We start from the raw sequence: 18,047 nt of genomic DNA on the forward strand, positions 1-18,047 counted from the left end.
TTAAATTATTAAACATGGCAATGGAAAGATAAGATGGAAACCCCTATAGAAAACCATATTCGTTCCTAACCTTGGCACATGCTTCTATAATTCTGAATATATATATATATAAATATATATATATAAAAATATATAAAATCTGATAGTTAAAATAAATGAGAACTCTTACATATAGGGTAGATAACCCATCAAGGTTTACCTATGACTTAAAACACATTTAAACTGGCTTTTAAAATAAGCCAGTCACTTCTACCTTTTCTTTGGGAATGTATTATTTCCACTGGGCATTTCTAAAAGATCCATAAAGCTATTCCTAGCTCTCCTTCACCAAATGAAATCATGATTTGATTTGTCCACCCAGTACTTATACCTCCCTCATCCTAGGCAAACTGTGGCACTTTAATTAATCATTCAGCATTTACATTGTTAACAGCCCGCTGTGTACAGCATCAGCATAGTGGCAAACTTCAGCATATTTCCACCCCAAATGAAACCATTGTAGTTACCTTCTATTTTGAAGATAGTAAAATGTGGTCGGCAATGGAAAGAACCCAACGCGTTACCTGCGCAGTTCATCCACAGACCCTGGTAAACCCAAGTGGCGGTTATCACCGATGATGCTCGAGTAGTGACTTTCCACTCGTTGGATGTTGTGGCAACAACGAGGGCTCCAAACCCTCCGACGCCAAACACCAGGGCTGAGATCTGTGCCCTGGACATGTTGCTCAGCCTCCTCCAGTTCCGCTGTACAGCCCACACGGAGAGGATGCCTAGGCACAAGGTCTAGGCACAAGGCACGCAGCAGACAAGTAACGCTTGGACAAATGTTACAGCCAGTTAACATGCTCAAACTGCCTGGTGAAGCACAGGACTTTAGGATGAAGCATGACTTATCAATGGCATTTTAAAGCCAGCTTAAGATGATCTCTCTGCCAACATGGTTCTTTACTAAAATTCTGGAGATGTATTTTTAAGGTTTTGATTTGGGGATTTTTTTTTAACCTGACACCATCGTTAATGCTTAATTTTCTGTTAGCTCAAAGGTTAACGAACCATGTAACTACCAAGTATTACAAAGTACAAATTATACAGTAACAGTTAAGGCTTATCTGGCCGATTCTTTTACATGCTTTTCAATCCTGACATAAACGGAATTATATCATAAATATTCTTCTGTAAGTAATTTTTTTTTCCAGAAAAGATTGTGTTTGTGAGACATATCCATTTTCAGAGACATAGTGATACTTTTCTAAATCTTACACCTGAATATAACATTTCATGTAATAAATGTACCATGCCATCCATTTTCAGAGCCCTGGTGACGTACTGGTTACTCACTGGGCTGCTAACTGCACTGCTAGCAGTTCAAAACTCGCTGTCCTCAGCGGGACAGGGCTTTCTCCTCCTGTGACTAGTTCGTCTTGGAAATTCACAGGGAAAGTTCTGCCCTGTCCTGTGGGGACCCTCTGAGTTGTCATTAGCTCAATGGCAGTGGGTTCATTAGTATCACTCCTTTTCATGGAGATGAGCATTTACGTTGTCTCGCCCCCTACGCCCACGATGCATTCTCACGAATTTCTCCTTGTAACCGTGACAGTTTCCCCAGAACATATCTTAGAAGAGAATCACTAAAGGCAGATAAATTTTCATCTATAGCTTTTAGTGCTACTTCCACTTGCTATTCAAGTCAATTCCAACTCTCCTAATTGCTGTCCAAAGCCATTGGGACGGTCACAGGCCCGCTGGCCATGTGTGAGTCCTCACTGTTCCACTTCATAGAAATAAGTATTATGGTATTGTCAGAATTCTCGTTTCTCCTTTTGGTCAATCTGATTGATGCAAAGGTATCACATTACCATTGCTAAGCTGTATTTTCTGATTGCCGATGAAGTTGAAACTCTTTCTATGTGATTACTGGCCACAAGTGTTTGAGTCTGCAATGAAGCTCATGCTTCCTGCTCATTCACCCACTTCTTTGTTCTGAGCTTTTATCATTTATTTTCTCTTCTGTATCTATATTCTGGATTGTAATCTGTAATATTTTGTTGAATATCAAACTCAGTGGTTTGTCTTTATATGGTCATTTGATAGAGTCCTAAACATTTTGTACTTTTGAAATCTTATGATTCTGGGCTCCTAAATAATCTTAGCCCCAATTCAAGAACAGTTAGTTCTTATAACATGGCCCTGCTCGAGACTCACCTTCATGAAGAGATCGCTAAAGATATGGGTGCTACAAGTGAGTGGGGTGAAGAAATCAGATGGTGCTGGCTATCAATTGGAATAGTGTCTGGGGTCTTAAAGGTTTGTATTCAAACAAACAGGCACCTAAGCGCGGACTCAACTAAGTCCACATGGAAGAAGCATAGCAGCCTGTGTGATCCAAAGATGACAATAACAAAAGCCAAGTACGATGAGTGGAAAAGTATCAGAGCTTAAATTGTGAACATCCAATATGTAGAAGAATGTGGAGGACAATGGTAGCCCAAAATCCATCTGCATAGTTCCTAGTTTGATTAAGCCTCTGATAGATCCCCTGTAGCCACAGGTGAGGGACTTAAACAGCTTTACTATCAAACAGAGATTATTGTAAACTTGATTAGGGTGGATTGAACTAAGGTATAACTTGATACTTGGTCAGTTGACTTCCCTCTTAACCCAACCTGAATTTGCTCTAGGCTCAAATATTTCTCATTTGTTCCACAACAGAAATCTATTCTCTGACTTTTAAAAAATATTTCTGATGCTCTTTCCTTTCTTACTCTAAAGAAAATTAAAACAAGTCCACAAGAGCCAAAATACGGCCTTGAGTACCTCCCACCTGATTTAGAGAACATCTTGAGACCGGATTGGATGCACTGAACATGAATGACAGAAGACCTCATGAGCTCTGGGCGACACCAGAACATCGTACACGAAGAAGGCAAAGGTCATTAGAGAGACAGGAAAGAACGGGAAGAGCAGAGTGGCTGTCAGAAGCGATCCTGAAACTTTTTCTTGAACATGGAGTAGCCAAAGTGAATGGAAGAAATGATAAAGTAAATAAGTGAACATTATATCTTTCTTCATCATACTCTGGATTTAATTCTCAGGAAAGATATACTTGATTCTACATTTTATATGAAAACCCAATAATTTAAAATGGAAAACCAAACAAAACCCATAATTTCCTTGTATCATTCAAATGAATGTTTAATTAGGCTTCCCAAAATTTAGAAGGAAGTATTCATAGCACTAAAGTAAAGAGATCTGGTGGGGGTGTGGGCTACACACGGGGCTGCCACCCTCAAGGTCAGAAGTTTGAAATCACCAGTTACTCCATGAGAGAAAGAGGAAACTTTCTACTCCCATGAAGAATCACGATCCCATTGGACATCCCTTCACAGAAGAGTCACAAGGAAGGGATGAGTCAGCTAGGTTGCAGTATAACACCAACAAAACATACAACATTCCTCTAGTTCTTTAATGCTTCCTCCGCCCCCGGCACACACACACACACACACACACACACACACACACTATCATGACCCCAGTTTTACCTAACAAATCTGGGTAGACAGGAGCATGTGCACTCATACAGATAAGAGCTCTCAACACATGAAATCCAGGACAGGTAAACCCCTCAGGAACAGTAATGGGAGTAGCAATGCCATGAGGGTAGGTAGAAGGTCCCAGGAGAAGGGGGAACCAATCACAATGATCGAGTACATAAAACAACCCCTCCACACACCAGGGGGTGAGCAATAGAAACCATGAAGGGAGGCAGCAGACGGTGTAAGATATGAAAATAATAATAAATTATCATTTATCAAGGGTTCATGAGTGTGGGAGGGTGGGGGAAGGGGGGAAAAGGAGCTAATACTAAGGGATTAAGTAGAAAGAAAACATTTTGAAAATGATGATGACATCATATATACAAATGTGCTTGATACAATTGTGTGTGGATTATTATAAGAACTGTAAGAGCCCCAACAGAATGACATTGAAAAGAAAAAGGTACAGTCTCAGAAACTCACAGGGCCAGTTCTACCGTCTTATAAGCTCCCTGAGAATCGGAATCAGCTCAATGGTAGCGAAGTTGGTTTGGAATTTGCTAGTACTCTGAGTTCAGGGGGTTGAAAAGATTCTTCCCGTGACTTGATAAGTAGTCATTGAAAGTAAATAAACAAATCTGCCTATGAATTGTTATTTGTCTGTTAATTTTTCAGCCAGAATTTTTTCAACTTGATGGCTTTCAGATGAAAACATACATATCCTAATGTTTCCCCTCTTACATGAAGATTCGGGGATTAGAACCTGGATTAGAACCTGGATTAGAACCTAAAAAAGGAAAACCAAGAGAAGTGAAATACTACCTGGCTGAATCTGCAAATGCATTAGTTACAGGGCTGCGTTCTTGACTTGTTTTCTCCTGGGGGGTCGGGGAGAAGGGAGGGAGAGTGGGAGGAGGGATGATTTCTATGGAAGAATCCAGCAAAGCTTTGTTTCCATTGCCAAAATTACTAAGAGATCCTAATATTTTTTGCATGGAAAAATAGCTTAAATATTTAGCTTTCAGAAATAGAAACATCTCAGAGACACTATGTGAATCCAGCATCTGAATGCTTGAGGTAATGCATGTAAAATTAATAATTCTATAGCCATGGGAATCATTACTCCTTGGATATGGTAGACTTTTGGGGGGTGGATATGATATACTTTCTAAGTCAAGATCCATTCTCTTGTAAAAGCAAGCTCGGTTCAATGCTTCAGTAGTTATACAGATATGTGTAAACACAATTAATAAATCTGAAAAGTTAGAATGCTTGCTAATTTTGCTAGTTATGCTGCTATCACAAATGCCAAAAAACAAAGCAGTCAAACAAGTGCAGAAACACAGTAATGAGAGTAAACCATAATATTGTCAGATTTAAAAAAACAAACAAATAAGTCAGGTCATTATTGTTGGTTGTTCTTTTTGACTCTTTCTTATAAATGCAATGGAAAATTCCGACCCTTTATCCTTTTACTTAATCTGTGAACACATTTGGTGATGCTGAATACTATGGTTAGGCATCATCATCTGACTAAGAAGATTACTATTACTATTGAAAAATCATCAATGTTTACAAGCTAATTAGTGGTTTTATGCATCTTAACAATCTTCTTAGATTGTTGGAAGTAATTGGCTAATGAATTTTCACTTGAAAACAGCCACTATACACCAGTGTTATTATTAATATGTAACTGTGTTAACATGTTCTTATTTTTCTTAAGAGCTAGATCATAGACTTTATATCTGAAACATCAAATACTGTGACAATGAAATTATAATACAGCTTATGTGTGGCATTAAAGAAATCATTGGCTGGCCATATAGTATCAGTGCACTTTTCTGAATTGAATTGTAAATTTCCTAAAGCCTAACATGATAACAAATTAATTATCTCAACTCAGTGTAGTACATCTTCTTTCATAAAGTTCACAGGACTTTCCGTTTTTTTTCTCTTTTTATTGGGGGCTTGTACAACTCTTATCACAATCCATACACACATCCATGGTGTCATGCACATTTGTACATTTGTTGCCATCCTCATTCTCAAAACATTCGCTTTCTACTTGATCCCTTGGTATCAGCTCCTCATTTTTCCCTCCCTCCTCGCCCTCCCTCATGAACCTTTGATAATTTATAAATTATTATTATTTTGTCATGTCTTACATTGTGCGGCATCTCCCTTCACCCACTTTTCTGTTGTCTGTCTCCCAGGGAGGGGGTTATATGTCAATCAGGAGTGCTCACACTCTTTCAGCATGTGAGCTACTTATAAAATGATCAAGTCAAAATGATCTACCAGCTACAAAAATGCAAGACATATATTTATTTTTATTTATTTATTACATTCATTCATAAATGGATTGAGAATACTTTATATGTACAATGTATGTTTATGTACCTTGCATAACCGCATGAGTCCATATTGCACAACACAGCACAATTAACTATGTACACTTTTTGTCACGACCTGAGTTTACCCTGATGACTTGCACTGAATGGAAGGAGCCAGGGATGCAGAGTCTGGACAGTGGCTGCTGACAGCCAGCCTCAAGCACACTTCCAAATGACCATCGGTCATGGTGGAACGTTCTTGGACTTCATGATCTTTATGTGGAAACAGGCTGACTCACATAAATAAGTAGAGCTGAATAATGCAGTCAAGGAGGTAGCACATTTTCTCATGTTTGGGTGCTTTCCCTCTGGAGTAAGTTCCAGAACTGTTCATGCCCTCTGGACTTCAGCTGAATGTCGGCGTAGTGTCAGAATCTCCCATTCCGTATGAAAGTGAGACGTGTTTGTCTTCTTACTTGGTCCAGTTGCCCCACTCATTTTAATACCCTTTCTTAGGTTTAAGAGAAAAAAACCAAGGTCTAAAAATTGGCGATAACTTAGGTAACAACCAGTTTTGCTGCACTTAGCGCAGTTGTTTACGCATGCATCTGACACCTAAGATTGCGTCTGATTGGCTGCGCTGAATATCAATTAAGTGATGGGATTGATGATAGGGTTACGTCTATTTTTTTAATGCCATGCGATCTACCCACACTACATTTGCGATCGACTTATTGAGCACCCCTGATGTAGATCCTTGTGATTGGTCCCCCCTTTTTACCCCACCTTCCCTCCACCCTGCTGGTGTCGCCACTCTCACAGGACTTAATGCCTTTTCCTACATGATCCTGCAGTTCTGAATCTTCCTCCAGGAGTCGGTCGCATTCTTTGGAAAGTCTCTCTGCTTGTACCTTCATTGTCATCAACGCCACTTTGTGCCTTAGAAAGGGCATCTGTAGTCTTCTTTGACTCAATTTTCAGTTTTTCTTGGTCTTCTACTACTTTTCATTTTCTGCTTCCAAAATTTGTTGCTGTCCCTTGCCCTAGTGTTTTGGGATCTGTTTTAGTTTTTCATTCTCTTCCATGAATTTTTTGGCAGCCTTGCTAGTGTTTTCTGTTTGAATTTTAAGTACTCCTTGGTTGACAATTCTTTGGCCAGTTGAATAATGAGACTAACCAGACGTCTCAACACTAGCCAAAAAAAAATAATGAATATTCAGAAGTGTGAAGATTTCGTTAAGACCTAAAAAGTTTCATCTGTGTATGTTCATAGGCACTAGGTCTACTGGCTGAACTCTTCTCCGTGCTTTGAGTATTTCTCTCACAGCATCTAGAAACAGAACAATCAACAGAACTATAATAGTAAGGAAAGTTTTGTTCCAAAAAGTTGCAATTTTACCCCAGACGTGAAATGAAAATATCTTCTTCCATTCTGTCCGCAACCAGCCAGCAGCCCGCGCTGCTCTGCACAAGAGATTCTAATTTTATTGATTTACTTTGAGGTTTTCTAATGCTTTCTAGAATTCTAACAGCAATTAGTAGAGGCAGAGGAGGTGGGTCTCAATTGCTATTCATCAAAGACATTATAAAAAGGGAAAGAATAAATCTGCTAAGTTAAAAACATTAGAAATAGCCAGTTTAAATCTCAGAGCACAAAGCTATGAAGATGTCTAACGCATTGCCTAAGTTATCTCAGAGTTTAAATTAAAAGGATTTCTACCACTGCTTAATAAATGTATAATGATCATTCTAGCAGTTAAAGCCTTGCAAAACTGACTTTTTGGAGGGTGAGGAGGTAGAGAGACAGTCTTGTAGAAAAGCCACCTTTGGGACTTTGAGGTAGGGAAATGAAACACACACACACACACACACACACGCACACACGGGGTCCTGGTGGGGCTGTGGAATTAGCATTGTTCTGCTAACTGCAAGCTCAATTCAAATCCCCCAAACAATTCACAGGAGAAAGATGTGGCAGAGCGATAGACTAGAGTAGAACTGCCCGTAGGGTTGTTAGCTCTAATCAGTCAGAGAAAAAAAGAGACAGCAATGGGCGTCAGACACAGGGAGAGGCTCTTAGCAGAGTCCCACTTGGGATCAAAGTCTGTAAGGGTTATGTGCTTGTGCACCAGAATGCACACTTCACAGACATCACATACTTCTGCAGGTACTTAAGCCAAGTCACAAAATGTAAATGCCAACCACCACAATAAGATAAAACCATAAGAGGAGCATTTGTAATGCATAAACAACCTTCTTCTATGTCATAATGACCCTCCGGGTCCAGTTATCCAGTTGGCCATACACAATATATCTGTCCTTGAGTAATCTAGAAAAGTCTAAGAATTCCACAGAGGCTAGGGTGAGAAAACCAGAACAAACATGGGGAGTCAGGCTACCGACAAATAGAAAGTGAATGAGCTTTAGGCTGGATGATGCTGCTGTTCGGTGCCATTGAGTCGCTCCGGCCCATGGTGACCCCACGCACAACCGAACTAAACACTGCCTGGTCCTGCACCATCCTCACAATTGTTCCCATGCCTGAGCCCACTGATAGAAGCCGTGTCCATCCATCTCTTCAAGAGACTTCCTCTTTTTCGTCACCCCTCCGCTTTACCAAGCATGATGTTCTTCTGCAGGGACTGGGCTCTCCTGACAATATGTCTAAAGGATGTAAGCGGTGTATCTACCTACACCACATTGCCACTCAGAAGCCTGGCAGGAGCACAAGCAGGATTCTCGGTAAGTGTGGTGAAAGGTAGAAATTTGAGAGAAAGGGGAGCGCGTGAGTAAGACAGTCTTGCCATCCTTGCCCCTAAGAAGCACTCTGGCCTTAATTCTTCCAATACTGATCTATTTGTCCTTTTAGCAGTCCGTGGTGCTTCCAATATTCTTCTTCAACACCACAAATTAAATGCATCTATTCTTCATTGCTTCTTTATTCAATGTCCAACTTTCACATGCATATGACGTGATGGAGAATACCAGAGCTTGGGTCAGGCAAGCCTTAGTCCTCAAAAAAACATCCTTGCTCTTCAGTACTCTGCAGAGGTCTTGCACAGCAGATGTGCCAGGGGAAGCGGTCTGGATGGTAGGACTTCAGTGTGCTCCAGAGTTTGAAAGGTTATCGTCTTTACAGGAGCCGACTGCCACATCGCGCTTCTGTGATTCAGTTGGTGGATACGAACAGCAATTTTTTAGCTAGCAGCTGAGTGCTTACCTACTGCATCCCAGGACACCTACCTACTATTTCTTTTTCACTTACTCTAGCCTCTGTTACTCTAAACCCTTTGCACACGCTACTGCAGTTTGTTCTCAAATTCAGTGGGAAATAAACCAACCCAGAGGAAACCATTTTCCCAAGAGAATAAGGCCAACTTCGAACTCAACACTTCCAAGCTTGAAAGTATTTTCTCCATTCTACCTACACCACATTGCCACCCAGAGGCCTGGCAGGAGGACAAGAAGGATGCGTGGCAAGTATGGAGAAAAGTAGAGATTTGAGGGAAAGGGTAACTCATGAGTACTACCGCTATGGCTCGTCCATGGACTTTTCACACGAACAGTTTGAGCCCTCGCTCATAGAGGTTTCTTTCTTTCTTTTAAAAAATTTTAATAAATCATTTTATTGGGGGTTCTTACAGCTCTTATAACAATCCACACATCAATTGTATCAAGCACATTTGTACATATGTTGCCATTATCATTTCCAAAACATTTTCTTTTCTACTTGAGCCCTTGGTATAAGCTACTTTTCCCCCAACTCCTTCCCCCACCCTCCCACTCTCGTGAACCCTTGATAATTTATAACTTATTTTTATTTTCATATTTTACACTGTCCACTGTCTCCCTTCACCCACATTTTTGTTGTTCATCCCCCTTGAGGGGGTGGCAGGGGGGTGGGGCGAGAGGGAGGTTGTACGTCAATCATTGTGATCGGTTCTCCCTTTCTCCCCCTTCTCCCCCCACCTTCTCTCTACCCTCATGGTATTACTATTCTCATTATTGTTCCTGAGGGGCTTATCTGTCCTAGATTCCCCATGTCTAGTACGAGTATGCATACTCTGGTCTGGCTGGGTTTGTAAGATAGAACTGGGGTCACACACAAAAAAAGATAGAACTGGGGTCATGATAGTTTGGGGGAGGAAGCATTAAAGAACTAGAGGATGGCCATTGAGCTCAGAAGCAACAAAGCCCACATAGAAGAAGCACACCAGCCTGTGTGATCAGGAGGTGTCAAAGGGATCAGTTATCAGGCATCAGAAAACAAAAAATCATATCATTGTCAATGAGGGGGCGTGTGGAGTGGGGACCCAAAGCCCATCTGTAGGCAACTCGACATCCCCTTACAGAAGAGTCGCGGGGAGGAGACGAGCCAGTCAGGGTGCAGTGTAGCAAAGATGAAACACACAACTTTCCTCTACTTCCTAAATGCTTCCTCCCCCCCCACCCTACCCCCACTATCATGATCGCAATTCCGCCTTACAAATCTGACTGGACCAGAGGATGTACACTGGTACAGATAGGAACTGGAAACACAGGGAATCCAGGGCGGATGATCCCTTCAGGACCAGTGGTGAGAGTGGTGATACCGGAGGGTGGAGGGAGGGTGGGGTGGAAAGAGGGAACCGATTACAAGGGTCTACATATAACCTCCTCCCTGAGAGACAGACAACAGATAAGTGGGTGAAGGGAGACGTCGGACAGGGTATGATATGACAAAATAATAATTTATAAATTATTGCGGGTTCATGTGGGAGAGGGGTTCAGGGAGGGAGGGAGAAAAAATGAGGAGCTGATGCCAGGGGCTTACGTGGTGAACAAATGTTTTGAGAATGATGATGGCAACAAATGTACAAATGTGCTTGACACAATGGATGGATCGATCGATTGTGATAAGAGTTGTATGAGCCCCCAATAAAATGATTTGAAAAAAAAAAGAACTAGAGGAATGTTGTGTGTTTTTTCGGTGCTATATGGCACCCTGACTGACTCATCCCTTCCTTGTGACCCTTCTGTGAGGGGATGTCCAATGGTCTACAAATGGACTTTGGGTCCCCATTCCGACTCCCCTCATTTGGATCAAAATGGTTGTTTGTTTTGGGTCCTCTGATGCCTGATACCTGATCCCATCGACACCTCAGGATCACATGGGTTGGTGTGCTTCTTCCACGTGGGCTTTGTTGCTTCCCTGCGAGATGGTCGTTTGTTTAACTTCAAGCCTTCGTAAAGGTTTCTTAGATTAACTTAGATTTGATTCCAACTATAACATCTACTACCTTGGAAAGTTACTTAAAATTCACTGAGCCTTCTCTTCTTCCACTTTGAAGATGAAAGGAGCACGTTGTACCCTTATTGATAGGTGACCAATGGGTTCTATCCAAGAATTGCAGTCAAAGTGTGACATCAAAAAGTCTCTCAGAAGCCCACTGAGGTGGTACTTCCCTATCCTATAGGGTGACTACGAATTGGACTCAACTTGATGGCACTCAGTTTGACTTTTTTGAGTCTCCGGTCTCCTGTCTAATCTATTCTCTTCTGAGCCAAAGTGGTTCTCTACATGTGGCCCATAGGTCAGCAGTTCACCCCAGACCTATTGAATCAGACACCCTGAGATTGGACCCCAGCAATCTGCATTCTATTGAGCTTTCCCAGTGATTCTGATTAACCTTGTAGTTTAAGAACTTCTGATGCAAATTGATTTTACAGCTTTCCTTGTTTCCATGATGAGTCCTCTCAGGTTTGAACCCTCTTCCTGTCCAGCCCTAATTCTGCAGCAGAAAAGTCTAGGCGTGGATGTGGCAAACACAGACTCCTGGTAAATGGAGACAGTGGTAGTTGGCGATGGTAGCGAGTGCTGTGAATGCAGCTTTGATGGAAGAGTGATCTTTAAAGGCAGAAATCTGTAATCTCTCCTAGATTACCACAATTTCTTTTTTCCCCCACAACTTTATTGTCACTTAATCCAGAAATCACACATTTCAATAGTTCAATGATATCAAAAAGAGTTGTCCAATCATTACCACAGTCAATTTTAGAACACCCACTCCCCCATGGTTAAATCACTTTTTAAATGAGTTATGTAACCACATTAGTTCTCATGAGTGCTCCCTGCCCCCTCCCCCAGACATTGTTTGCTCCTCAAATTCCCTCTCACTCCCTATCTCCCACCCTCACCCCTACCTCCCCTATAAACCCTTGCATCAAATCTTATCTCTATGTGTCTATTCCTTCTGTGCTTTGCAAACTGGAAAACCCAACAGAAACCATTTTTAAAAAGAATAAAATAAAGTGTTAAGGATATAATAATAATACAGAGGTAAAAATACAAATAGTGAGTAAGAAAGAAAAGACCACTGTGAATATTTAAAAGGCCAGGGAAGAAATTTTTATCGTGCAAAAAGCAAGAAATACTTGCACCCAGAAGAATTTCAGGTTGGGTCAAGAAGGAGGTCACCACATTTTCTTACTTACATGTTAGCAGAAGTGCCTCCCTTCTAAGTTGGTGTGAGGGTTATAATGAGGTAACACTGTAGAATGCAGAGAAAGTGCTAAATACATGTTGTCTATTCTGATGAGAGGTTCCTGATGGTGCAGAAGGTTTGCTCATGACTGCAGTTGACCTTTGAATAGCATGGTCTGAACTAGGCAGGTCCACATACACACAGCCTTGAAACATAAAACATCAACACTACATAGCACAGGCCAATTCTCCAAAAGCAGTTTGTCGCTTCGGGAAATTATTTGTCACTGTACATAAGTGACCCCAGGCAGTCCTGAAATAGTGTTAATCATGTTTAGTGCAATTGCATAGCCTTGAACACCACCACAGGACCCGTACAAAGGGCCACCGAGATGCCCCAAGTGCCCCCAGGGAGCAGAGCCATGCCACAACTGGGCCAGAAAAGTGGAAAGCTTGATCTGTACCATAGACTGAGATCTGCAGACGTACTGGCCTCCCGTTTCAAGAGCAAATGCATCTAGTGTAAGGACCATTAAAAAAGAAGAAATTGTGAACCTGTCACTATAACTACACCCCCACTTTTTGCAAAATCCCTTTTTATCTCATATTGAAAATGCAGCTTTTATGTGTGTACAGTATATACTACATATAATATACAAGATACATATTAGATAACTACGTTCTTGATTACATTTCTGGTCAATGGTTAGCCCTCGGTAGTTCATTTTCGAGGGAATAAAAATTATACAGACATTTTGACTGTGAGCAAGGAGGACATGTCCTGTGAGAATTTTATTGGGGGGGAAAAGTATTGCTTCTATGGTTCCAATTTATACATGCCCCCCCTGCTATTGAGTCAATTCCTACTCGTAGTGACCCTATCAGACAGGGTAGACCTGCCCCTTTGGGTTTCCCAGGCTGTGAGTTTCCATGGGAAGAGAAAACCTCACTTCCGCCCTCAGAGCAACTGGTGGAGTTGAACTGCTGACCTTGCAGTTAGCAGCCCAACACATTACCCATCACTACCAGGGCACCTGATTCATGCATATGCAGATTTATTCCAAACAAGAAATATTTAAACATGTCTCTGAAAATAGTGAATGGTAGCAGAGAAGCTCTCTTAATAATATATTTTTCTTACTGAGATAGTTAAAGTTCATTGTGCCCACCTGGCCGATAAACATGTGGGGTTAATTGAAGGGCGGAGCAATAAATGGCTCAGTGAGCCTCGCTTTTCTAGTTCTCAGGTCTCTTGCTTTCTGATGGTCTGGCCAGGGTGCAGCTGCCTTAGTTGGTTCCCTGCTTCAGGTGGCAAGGCTCACTTCCTGTGAGACATCCCTGAGGAGAAGCCATATGAACCTGCCCCGATGCAGCCCTGGGTGCTGGAGCAGCCGTGTGGAGACCCCTGCCAGCGCTGAGATGCTTACACACTCACTGCCTTGGCTTTCCTCCTGCAGTCGGTGTCATAGTGTGTGTTTTGTGAGATGGAGGAGGACTTTGTGGATTGGTGTCGGACATATGGGATAATGTTGGACTTGTGGGCTTGGAAAGCACTGGGTTGGGATGTTTCCTTGATGTGCACTTACCCTTTATATAAAACTCTCTCTTATTCATGTGAGTTTCTGTGGATTTGTTTCTCTAATGTACCCAGACTGACACACTTAGTCTCATAGAATATCTTCCCCAAAAAAAGCTCCAATCAAAACAGTGGCTTCCCAGGGGATCTATTGAGCCCATTAAATTCAAAGTATTGAGGCCTGCTCAGAAAGTTATGGTAACTTTGGTCAGGGGAACTCCTGATAGATTTTCTCACGGGACGAGCATAAGAGTTTACTAAGAAGAAGTTTTAAGGAAATGGAAACTTCATTGGTGAAAGAAGGTCAGGCAGTGTACTGTGAATTTCTTCCATAACAACAATGTACCGGCTCATTCTTTGAGGGTTGAAAAGACTGTCTTAGGAGAATTTCATTGGGAAAACGTATCCACCTACTACCCTGATCTTGTCAGACTTCTTTTTGTTGCCCAAACTCAACATTTAAAAGGAATATAATTTTAGTCTCTTGGAGTTGCCTGAAATGTCATTTTGACATACTGTAAATGAAGATCCCAGAATTATTCTGCATAAGGGTTGGACAGATGGAAATGTGGCCTTCGGAAGTGTATAGACCAAGATGGAGATTATGTTGGGAAGAAATAGCTTCACACTTTTATGTTTTTACAAGTCTTTAGGATGTAATAGCAATACTTCTGATTTACTCTTGTATTATCATTTCTGAAAAAATAAAAGAACAGATGACAAGGGGAGTCAGGCATCTTGGCTTGTTGGTTTTACCTCCGAAATCCTGGTGTCCCGGGAAGCCCCTCGGCCCTAGGTGAAGTCAAGTAGTCCTAAGATTTTCAGTTCTTTGAAGTGAAAGGAGGAAAACGGGCTGAATTCTGAACCTTCTGTCACAGGCCCAGGATGTTTCCTTCTTCTATCCTTTACCACCCCTCACAGCATCACCTGCCCGTTTAAAAAAAAAAAGGCCACTCTTGGCGTGGGAAGAGAAGTCAGCACTCCAGGTCTGAGGAGAGCCGTCTCTGCAACATTGAGTAGTTACCAGTAGAGGGCACACTCCAAGTGACCCTGAGCCTCTTCTAACTCAGCATTTCCCTCCCCAAATCCAGGAAATTTTCTGCCTTCCACTAAAATTCAGCACATGGCTTTTCCAAATAAGATTTATGCATACTTACCATCCTTCCTTCATACCGCCCTCTCTCCCCACTATCCTTCTCTCTTCTCTACTCCCTTCTCTTCTTTGGGTTTGCATTTGTGCCAAAGACTGAGGCAACCGTGCTCCTTAAACTGCGATACCACATTCTCTTTGGCTTGATGGTGCTACTCTTTTGTTTAACTCTTTATCCCCATCTCTCATTTCTATTCTCCTCTCTTCCATGAGATACCTATTCTAGCCTTTGGTGCTGTTGCTATGTATTCTTTTAATGCACATTTTTTGTTTTGTTTATAGGGTTTATTAATTGAAGAAAATGGTGTTGTGTAATATATCACCCTCTGTATCTTGCCTTTTCTCATCCTCTAGGGAGCATTCTGACTGTACTTTCTTCCAGAGAGGCTTGTTTGTTCTTTGGTAGTCCAAGGTACTTTACTATTCTTCGCAAGCTCCATAATTAACCACATCAATCCTTCTCCAGTATTCCTGGTACAAGGTCCAAGTTTCACTTGCATACGGGGTGATTGAAGGCACCACCTTAGTCCTCAAAGTAATACTCTTGCTCTTCAACACTTTTTAAAACAATAATTTTTCTGGGGGGTCGTACAACTCTTATCACAATCCATACATCCATCCATTGTGTCAAGCACTCCTGTACATTTGTTGCTATCCTCATTCTCAAAACACTTGCTTTCTACTTGAACCCTTGGTATCAGCTCCTCATTGTTCCCATCCCTCCCCACTTCCCCCTCCCACATGAACCCTTGATAATTTTTTATTTTGTTATATTTCACACTGACCAACTTCTCCCTTCAGCCACTTTTCTGTTGTCCATCCCCCAGGGAGGAGGTTATATGGAGATCCCTGTAATCGGTTCCCCCTTTCTATCCGACCCTCCCTCTGCCCTCCCAGTATCGCCACTCACACCACTGGTCCTGGGGGTTTCATCTGTCCTGGATTGCCTGTGTTTCCAGTCCCTATCTGTACCAGTGTACCTCCTCTGGTCTAGCCAGATTTGTAAGGTAGAATTGGGATTGTGATAGTGGTGGGGAGGAAGCATTTAGGAACTAAAGGAAAGTTGTATGTTTCATCGTTGCTACACTGCACCCTTACTGGCTTGTCTCCCCCATCCCCACCCCCGTGACCCTTCTGTAAGGGAATGTCCAGTTGCCTACAGATGAGTCTTGGGTCCCCAATCTGCACTCCCCTCATTCACAATGATTTGATTTTTTGTCCTTTGATGCCTGATAACTGATCTCTTTGACACCTCATGATCACACAGACTGGTGTGCTTCTTCCATGTGGGCTTTGTTGCTTCGGAGCTAGATGGCCGCTTGCTAACCTTCAAGTCTTTACGACCCCAGACACTATATCTTTTGATAGCCAGGCACTATCAGCTTTCTTCACCACATTTGCTTATGCACCCATTTGTCTTTAGTGATCATATCAGGAAGGTGAGCACATATGATATGATTTTTTGTTCTTTGATGAAGGTGAGCACACAATGATATCATTTTTTTGTTCTTTGTTGCTTCTCAGCTAGATGGCCCCTTGTTTACCTTCAAATCTTTAAGACCCCAGACGCTATATCTTTTGATAGCCAGGCTCCATCAGCTTTCTTCACCACATTTCCTTATGCACCCACTTTGTCTTCAGTAATCATGTCAGGAAGGTGAGCATCATAGAATGCCAGTTTAATAGAAGAGATTATTCTTGCATTGAGGGAGTACTTGAGTGGAGGCCCAATGTCCATCTGCTACCTTAATACTAAACCTATAAATATATGCACATAGGTCTATTTCCCCATCCTCATATATAAATATATTTACATATGTACATGTCTGTATTTAGACCTTTATAAATGCCCTTTGTCTCGTAGTTTATTTCCTCTATTTCCTTTTACTTTCCTCATGTCCCACTATCATGCTTAGCCTTCATTTGGGTTTCAGTAATTCCTCTCGGTTACATGACCCTTGATCACGCCCTACCAGGCCTCCTACACCATCCTCACCACCTATTTGGATCACTTGTTGTTCCCTTGTTCCTGGGTTTGTTAACACCACTTCCTTTCCCCCACCTCTCCACTCTTCAAGATGCAGATTTACCCGATGCAATGTGCCATTTGATCTCTTGACTATGAGCACTGATTGTGGACACAAGCAAGAGAAATTCACTGATAACGTTAATCTTTTTATCATTTTTATCATGATGTTTCCTATTGGACCAGTGGTAAGAATTTGGGTCTTTTTTTTTGCCTTGAGTTGTAATCCATGCTGAAGGCTGCAGTCCTTGAGCAAGTTCTCTGAGTCCTCCTCACTATCAGCAAGCAAGGTTGTGCCATCTTTATAGTGCAGGTTGTTCATAAGCCTTCCTCCAGTCCTGACGCCACATGCATCTTCATGGAGACCAGCTTCTCATATTGCTTTCTCAGTACACAGAATGAATAAGTATGGTCAAAGAAGACGTCCCAAACACAGACCTTTTCTCATTTTAAACCACTCACTATTTCTTTGTTCTATTTGAACAAGGGCTTCTTGTTCCATGTGCAGCTTCCTCATGAGCACAATGAAGTCTTCTGGAATTCCCTTCTTATTCATAATTTGCTATGATTCACACAGTTGAATGCCTTTGCATAATGGACAAAACACAAATACACATTTTTATGGTATTCCTTGCTTTGAGCTAATATCCATCTGATGGATGCATTCCCTGCTTTAAGCCATGATATCCTTTGGTCCACATCCTCTTCTTCATCTGGTTTGAAAAACTGTCAATGTACTGCTGCAACTGATATTGAATGTTCTTCAGCAAAGCTTTACTTGGATATGATATCAACGATCTTGTTCAATAATTCCTGCATTCCAGGGGATCACCTTTCGTTAGAATGTATATAATTTTTTAAACTCATTTTATTAGGAGCTCATACAACTCTTATCACAATCCATACATACATCAATTGTGTAAAGCATATTTTTACATTCCTTGCCCTCATCATTCTCATAACATT

General features: G+C 41.6%; 1 protein-coding gene and 1 pseudogene across 2 annotated transcripts in view; both read right to left on the reverse strand.

The window, feature by feature from the left end:
* Positions 1-928, reverse strand: part of CLDN10 (claudin 10) — a 173,739-nt gene extending 172,811 nt beyond the window's left edge. Inside the window, exon 1 of one of the 2 annotated variants that reach the window (XM_004709767.2) lies at positions 564-928. In XM_004709767.2, the coding sequence (XP_004709824.1) occupies positions 564-720 (157 nt within the window). In that variant the 5' untranslated portion in view covers positions 721-928. Of the gene's footprint in view, positions 1-506 lie in introns of both variants that reach the window. The other variant, XM_004709766.2, reaches the window with a different exon arrangement.
* Positions 929-4,270: 3,342 nt separating this feature from the next.
* LOC101661530 overlaps positions 4,271-18,047 on the reverse strand; it is a 21,206-nt pseudogene continuing 7,429 nt past the window's right edge.

The sequence above is a fragment of the Echinops telfairi genome, unplaced genomic scaffold, assembly GCF_000313985.2.
Source record: "Echinops telfairi isolate 266 unplaced genomic scaffold, ASM31398v2 ScPeMD7_7405;HRSCAF=8443, whole genome shotgun sequence".
Taxonomy (NCBI): Eukaryota; Metazoa; Chordata; class Mammalia; order Afrosoricida; family Tenrecidae; genus Echinops; species Echinops telfairi.